This window comes from Quercus suber, unplaced genomic scaffold (genome assembly GCF_002906115.3).
Source record: "Quercus suber isolate HL8 unplaced genomic scaffold, Cork oak 2.0 scaffold_72, whole genome shotgun sequence".
NCBI classification, from domain to species: domain Eukaryota; kingdom Viridiplantae; phylum Streptophyta; class Magnoliopsida; order Fagales; family Fagaceae; genus Quercus; species Quercus suber.
Genome location: NW_027069537.1, coordinates 740177 through 747641, shown reverse-complemented (window position 1 = coordinate 747641; position 7465 = coordinate 740177). Strand labels below are relative to the sequence as shown.

Here is a 7465-nt window from a genome sequence, read left to right as displayed (position 1 = left end):
GTATTTAATGTTCTGCAGCAACTTTTCTGCGCATTTATGTGGAGAAGACCTCTGAACAGTGTACCCTCACCTACGCCACTCACACAGAGATAAAAAGATACTTGACGTGACACATACTGAAGTAGACTCACGAATGAGGTACAAGTGGACGATGGAAATGAAGAGAGGGAGGTTATATAAGGGAAAGAAGCTCCTAACGTAAGGGGGAGGAAGGAAAAATAAAGAGAAGAAGAGAGAACTTGACTGTAACCCTAAAATCTATGTTCATCAGATAATCAATAATATAACTCTTCGATATTCACTCTTTACTGTAGATCATGTTAGCTTGTGCTTGAAAATTGTGATTCGTTGTTGTTAATTGCCATACTTAACCAACTTTTTCACCCATACTCTACAAATTAATTATTTTGGGCTTGGGCCACAAATCCCAACCTTACAGAAACATTCAAAATCGGTTTTTTTTTTTTTTTTTTTTTTTTTTTTTTTTTTTTGCAACATTCAATATACAACCGTTTTCCCAGATCTCAATCAATCGAGATTTCACTTTGACTGGCTGAACTCATGAACTCAACCGATCGACCTTCAATCAAGCAGGTGCCAAAAAAATAGAAAGACCAGGAAATACTTCACTAACGGTTCAACTAGTTAACCTAGAATCAAGTCATAAATCAAGATGTCTCGAATGATCAAGTTAGGAGTCAAGACTCCTTAAACAAAAACCTTCTGACTATTTACACAAAGGATCTTTAAGGATTCACACACAATCTTGATTTTAATTTAAAATTCTCTCAACTTTTAAATATTATATACATCCTGCCTTGTCTATATATACAACATTCACAATTCAGGAGTTTTTTTTTTTGGATTGGTAAATGCATGACTCATGCTTCTCCATTCCCTTATGATTGGGATGCCATATTCAAGGACCACTGGCAGGAATGATGTTAAGAAAATAAAACACATACCACATCACATATGATCGATAAAAATCTTTCAAGAAAGCAGAGTCCTTTTTTTTTTTTTTAATAAGTAATGTAAGATTCATTTAAACACCATTCTCATACACGGGAAAGTATACAACAGAACAGTGAAGAAGAAGAAGAAGAAGAAGAGGGAACTAAGATTACAAAGGCTGAGAAATTAACAACGGATTAGCAAACCATTCCAGAAGTCCATGAAAGAAAAAGCGGATAAAGTATAAGATTTAGAGCTCCATTCATATGAGATTTCAGGAAAAGGAACTTAAGGTGTGTCAAAGATAACTTGTCCACCAATTCCTCTCTTTCCGAATGCACCACATTAGACATGAAGGAGTTATAACATCCACATGCACCCCATCTCTAAAATACCCCAAAGTAACTCTCCAATATTCCAACATAGCAAAGAACAGAATGGGGCAAGAAAGCACAAATATCATTCATTTCTATACATATGGAGGATGTTATATCCCAACACACAGCCAAATTCCTTCAGGACATGAAGCCGCTAAAAACAACTATAGGCAACTAAATTCAAGTCCTTAGGTTTTTGCGCTTTTCATTGTCATGATAAATATGCATCTTTTTTTAGCTTCTTTCAATTGAAAAAACCTACTTTCTCTTCAGGTGGATTACATCTTGTGGTATTTGAAATTTCCTCCTATTGATCCCAGTAATTCCTTAGCTGTGACATATGTAGGAGAAGGTCATCTCTGCCCAGACCAGTAACACTGCTAGTCATGATCCATGGGGGATGTACCTTGTAGTTTTGTCTGATCACTTGTTGAAAATCCCTGATGTTCTCATCAGGCCTTTTTCCTTTGCTAGCCTTCATTTTGTCACACTTAGTAAAAACAAGGGTAATTGGTATCTGAAAAGCACAGAAAAATGGCAGAAATACCAAGATGAGAACTGGATTTAGCATTGTGGCAGTGACCAAGTGGTAAGTGAACAATGATATGAACGTTTACAACATCAGAGGGAACCATACATTGTTGCGTCCAAGCCAATTAGCACAGTCAAGGTCAATCTTCTGAGGTGGAACACTTGCATCAACAAGAAGTAGGACAGCAACAAGAGTGTCTCTGTTCAAAAAGTAGCCTTTGGTGAATGAGGACCAATCCATTCTAGCAGCATCTGGGGCTTTAGCAAATCTGTGAATAAATTGAACCACAAGGTATCAATTAGACTGAAGAATTCTGTGATAGGGACATTGACATCAAATTATGTAGTTGTAGAGGAGAAACAAGATACATATATAGAATTCCATTCCATCACATTTATCCTTCCAGGAAATTATTATAATAATGAGAATGATCACAATTAGTTCTCTCTATTGTAATTTGCCTCTATAAGAATAAAGTCTAGAGAAGCAGAAAGAACTCCCAATACCTGACTATCAATTAACATGGTAAAAATGGTGTTTTTGTTCTTAAAGTTTACATAAAGTTTGGTTTCGTCCAGAAACTTTAAAAGTTAACCATTGAAAACGTTATACTTTATATCCTTCTATCCACTTATGTTAACTTTGGGTCCGATGTGTCTAACCAAAAGCCTATGTGGCATTACTTTTTTTTTTCTTGCTGAGTCTATGTGGCATGATTTTTATTTTTTTGCTAAGTTTACATGGCATTACTTAATCTGACATGGACCACCACACCCAAAAATATAGATAATAATTTATCTGACATGGATCAAACCATTATAAAATAAACGGTGAGGACAGGTGGCATGCATTCATTGGTCACACCAAATGATAAAAAACTGAGGACCATATCCCCAATTTCCCATTTCATTTAGGGTTTTCAGGAAACACAAACTCAATCCTACCAAACAAAAATTTTAACCTTGAAAGCAGAAATTGCATGTAACCCAAACTGAAAGCCACAGAGATTTAAAGTGAGAGCATTGACAATAAGGGATTGACGAGCATTGCTCTGTCTTTGGGCGGGTAAGTTGAGTAAAACTTAAACATTTTGCTTCGTTTTAAATCAATTAAATACACTTTGCCTTAATTTATGTGTCTTTGAGTGCAACCCACAAGAATTGCTTTGATTTATGATTGTTATTTGAAAATTATGCGTTTGGGTTATGGCTGCATCACATGCCCAGCCCCTAAAAGTAAACAGGCAATGCTCAGTTCTATTCACTGCCAAATTGACCATATGCCACAGTTTGGGCCAATTAAAGCTGTGAAAGAGATCCAAGACTTTGATGGCCTGGATTGATGCAGCCATAGAAGATTAATTTGCTACTTCTTTGCACATTTGTCTATTCAAGATTTATTTTATGGGGCCCACGTGTGAAGTCCAATTGAAATGAAAGTTGTGCGGCTTTAAAGATCTATTTATATGTGTGATAGGGTTAGAAGATTTTTTTTCATTTGGGTTTTTATTTAACAAGTTATGGTTAATTTTGTATTTGGGGACAATTTTTGCAATCCCCAAAAATTAAGGAGTATTTTGGTAGTTTAGTTGACCTTATTAGATTTCTAGTTTACTAGTCAAACTACAACATATCAATAAAAGTTTACTAGTCAAACTAGGAGTCCTGAACTAATAATTCAAGAATGAGTCCATATGTAATATGTCTATATGCTCAATGTACTCAAAAAGAGATGGAGTAGATCAATAAAAAAAGTACAAAGGGTATGTTTGGTAATTACTTTTTCTCTTATTTTCTGTTTCAAAAAACAATTTTCTATTTTTGAGATTAAAAAACTTGTTTGGCAACCCAAAATGGACAGAAAACAAAAACTATTCTCAAAACTCAATTTGTGAAGGACACTGAAAATATGTAAAAGACTGTTTTCAGTTTGTAATTTTCAAAAGTCAATGAAAACACGCATTCAATTTAATGAATATGTTTCATTTAATGAGTTAGCATTAGAGTTTGAATCCTAGTAACAACATATTTTAGTATTTTCTATTTTTTTTCTTCAAAAAACTCTTTCTTTTTTTTTTCAACTAACCAAACATGTTTTTTATTTCAAAAATACAAGAAAATTGTTTTTTCTTTATATTCCCAAAAACAAGTTTTTGAAAATAGAAAACAAAAACAGTTACCAAACATAACCTAAGTGTTTTGAGCATTGGGGTATGTTAGCTTTTGTGTGTTCTTCTCTCCCTTTCTCTTCTTGCTTTTCTTCTCCTCTTTCTTTTGATATTATCTGCGGGTACTGTTCATGCAGCAATTTAACAAACATAAAACTCCTTTTTTTCCTTCTTCCTTACAACCCAAAGCAAGCATTTGTTTTGCCAATCAAAACTGTAAACCCCACATAATTTGTTCCACCAAATAGTCATCAAATAACTCATCAAACCACCTTTTGATTCCTAACACAACCCCAAAACCCATTGGTCATCAAATTTTAAAAACCTAGATCCACAAATTCACCTAATCCTAACTCCATCACAAGCACTTGTAGATAATTTCCCAAATTTTTTGTACGTCATGGATCCTTCCTCCACAAAACAAAAAGGAGAAAATAGATGACTTTTACTACCTTTTGATTCCTAACACAACCCCAAAACCCATTGGTCATCAAATTTTAAAAACCTAGATCCACAAATTCACCTAATCCTAACTCCATCACAAGCACTTGTAGATAGTTTCCCAAATTTTTTGTACGTCATGGATCCTTCCTCCACAAAACAAAAAGGAGAAAATAGATGACTTTTACTACCTTTTGATTCCTAACACAACCCCAAAACCCATTGGTCATCAAATTTTAAAAACCTAGATCCACAAATTCACCTAATCCTAACTCCATCACAAGCACTTGTAGATAATTTCTCAAATTTTTTGTACGTCATGGATCCTTCCTCCACAAAACAAAAAGGAGAAAATAGATGACTTTTAAAGAAATGCAATGTATATCACTATGTTGTACACTCAACCAACTCAACAATGCCTAAAAGCTAATTATTTTGGGTTGGCTATGCCATGTTTGTCTTTAAAATTGCTAAATCATAGTACAGAGTATTTTTTAACACATTCTCTTTGCTGTGCAATGGTGTGACGGTCCATAGCATGATTAGAGAAACAATATCTTCTGTGGAAGACTGGAAGTATAAGGTTAAGGCAAAACCCAAGAATAAGTGTCCATGTTAATTAATTAGGTTTTTATATTTTATTTGGTCACTATGGATCGTAGGTTTTCTCTTATTAATAAGTAAGTCTTACTTAGTTTATGGGTCTCTATGTGTGGGCTTTGATTCAATTCAATTAGGGTTTTGTTTACTAATTTAAGTCCTAGTTCTATTAGAAGTTCAGAGCAGCATCTATTTAAGTGTTTTATTGTACTTACACAAGGGAGTTGATCAATAAAATTTTGAGTGTTATGAGTATGGAAGCACGTTTGCCTTAGTGTTCTTTTCCCTCCCTTTTCTCTTTCTTTCTTCTTTTCTTTCTCACGGGTATTGTTCACAATACTACAAAAAAAAAAATTCTATTTCAGTTTCTTTCTTCTTTTGTCCACCATAAATCAAATATTCACTCTTTTGAACCCTAACTTCTTCTAAAATGGTTCTAAACCCAAAAATCCACAAATCATCGTACAAACTTGTTCTGCCCAAGGAAGAGTGTCATTTGAGAACTCATACCAAATTACCAATCAAAGAAGATTTTAGATAAAACCTATCTTCTTGCAGAATTGTAAAAGATTTTGCATGATAAAGAAGATTATGTCTCATTTGGGGCAGTCCTATATTTCAAAATTTTCTTAGCAATAGGTCTATTTTCCTAAGAAGCATGAACACGGACATGGACATGGGTATGGATACGACACAGCGACATGAGCAATTTCTAAAAATTTATAACATAAAACAGCCGGATTTGCACTGGTATAACACCATTATGATACGGATACGACATAGTTACGGCACCCTAAATGAAATGTTGGTGCTTCCTAGCAGTGTTTTCAGCTTTCATACTCGGGAAATTGTGTGTGGTTGGTGAATTTCCATAAGTTAAGTACTTCGGCTGCTAGAACAGATCTGCATAGAATGTAGCTACTCTGCTTGTATTGTGTGCTCTTCAGAGTTGCTGCTGAATATATACTTATATAGCTGATTTATCCACACACACTCCCACCCATGTCCACACACACAGCCCCTTCTTACCATAATTCATTAGGGAAAATAAAAATTAAAAATTTGCAGACAATCTCCAAACGGGAAGTGTATAATAGTTGAAATTTCATAGCATGTATCTCTACTTTAACCATCATGCTTATATTCTCATATTGTGATACTAAATTTCACAAAGTAAACAGCTAAAGACGTGTTGCTAAAGCTGAAATTCAAACATTAAACAAACTGCTGGCCAGGACTTACCCATAACCAGGCAAATCCACAATATACCAGCTCTTATTCACCAAGAAATGATTAATAAGCTGAGTCTTTCCTGCACAAATTTCAAAGTTTTAAACCCAAATAAGCAACACCCAGAAACCCAAAAGTCCAACAAAACCATACAAAGTGGGATTTAAATTTCAAAACCTGGCTTCTTAGAAGTAAGAGCAACTTCCTTCTTGCGAACCAGAGCATTGATAAGCGAAGACTTGCCAACATTAGACCGACCCAGAATCGCAAACTCGGGCCGGTGATCTTTGGGACACTCCTTGGCTTTCCCACTGCTCTTCACGAACTCCACCTCCTTGATCCGAGACTCACCCGCGTAGGGTCCGATAACGATGTTGGAGCCGGGCAGGACCATGTCCTCTGTCACCTCGTCCGGGTCGACCCCGGGCGGCACGAACAGGACGGTCCGGACGAACCGGGCGGCGTCGGAGATTTGTCGGGTCTGGGTAGTCTTAGAGGCTGGAGCTGAGACATGGCGGTGGGTCGGGTTGCGGAGGGTCCAGTGGGAGAGATATCGGGTTGGGAAAGAGAGTGTGGGTTTAGGAAATGGTAGGAAAGAAGAAGAAGGGTTTATGAGAGAAGCAAGTTGAAGACTCAGGATTTTATTTCTCACTAACATTTTTTTTTTTTTGGTTCAATCTCTAAAGTGTTAATTGTTGAACTGAACTAGCACCAGAAACTGGTCCGTTGGTTTCTGAAATTCGTGGAACGACGTCGCTCAGGATTTTTATTGAGATTACAAAGGCAAAGGTGGATAGTTGACAGTTCCCCAATAATGGGCTAAGGGCAGCCTAAAGGTAAATATGGTATGGGCCAAATTTTTTTGACTTTGTATGAAGTTCATTAGCAACTCAACAGAGCAAGAGGAGTCCAGTAGGGACCTTCTGCTTCTAGTGTCATTTCATCTTCAAGGAAAACAGTTTACGTCCAATTTTTTTTTTTTTGAGAAAAACGTCCAAAACAATATGAAGAAGGAATGAATGACGAATCTTCTTGTATGTTTGAAATGGAGGGAGACCAACCAAAAATATAATGTTAATTATATGACATTTTTAATAAGTTATGCAATTTATTTAAATTTATACATAGGTAACTGTATAGATTGATACGTAAAAAGTTGGAGAT

At 35.7% G+C, this 7465-nt stretch overlaps 1 protein-coding gene across 1 annotated transcript; it reads right to left on the bottom strand.

Moving 5' to 3' along the window:
- Positions 1-1175: 1175 nt before the first annotated feature.
- LOC112011400 (GTP-binding protein At2g22870) lies at positions 1176-7116 on the bottom strand. The gene is made up of 4 exons (XM_024043774.2): positions 6479-7116; positions 6314-6383; positions 1969-2131; positions 1176-1848 (listed from the first exon to the last, which is right to left on the bottom strand). The coding sequence occupies exons 1-4, from the start codon at positions 6957-6959 to the stop codon at positions 1639-1641; spliced, it is 924 nt and encodes a 307-aa protein (XP_023899542.1). The 5' UTR covers positions 6960-7116; the 3' UTR covers positions 1176-1638.
- Between the last annotated feature and the right edge of the window lie 349 nt (positions 7117-7465).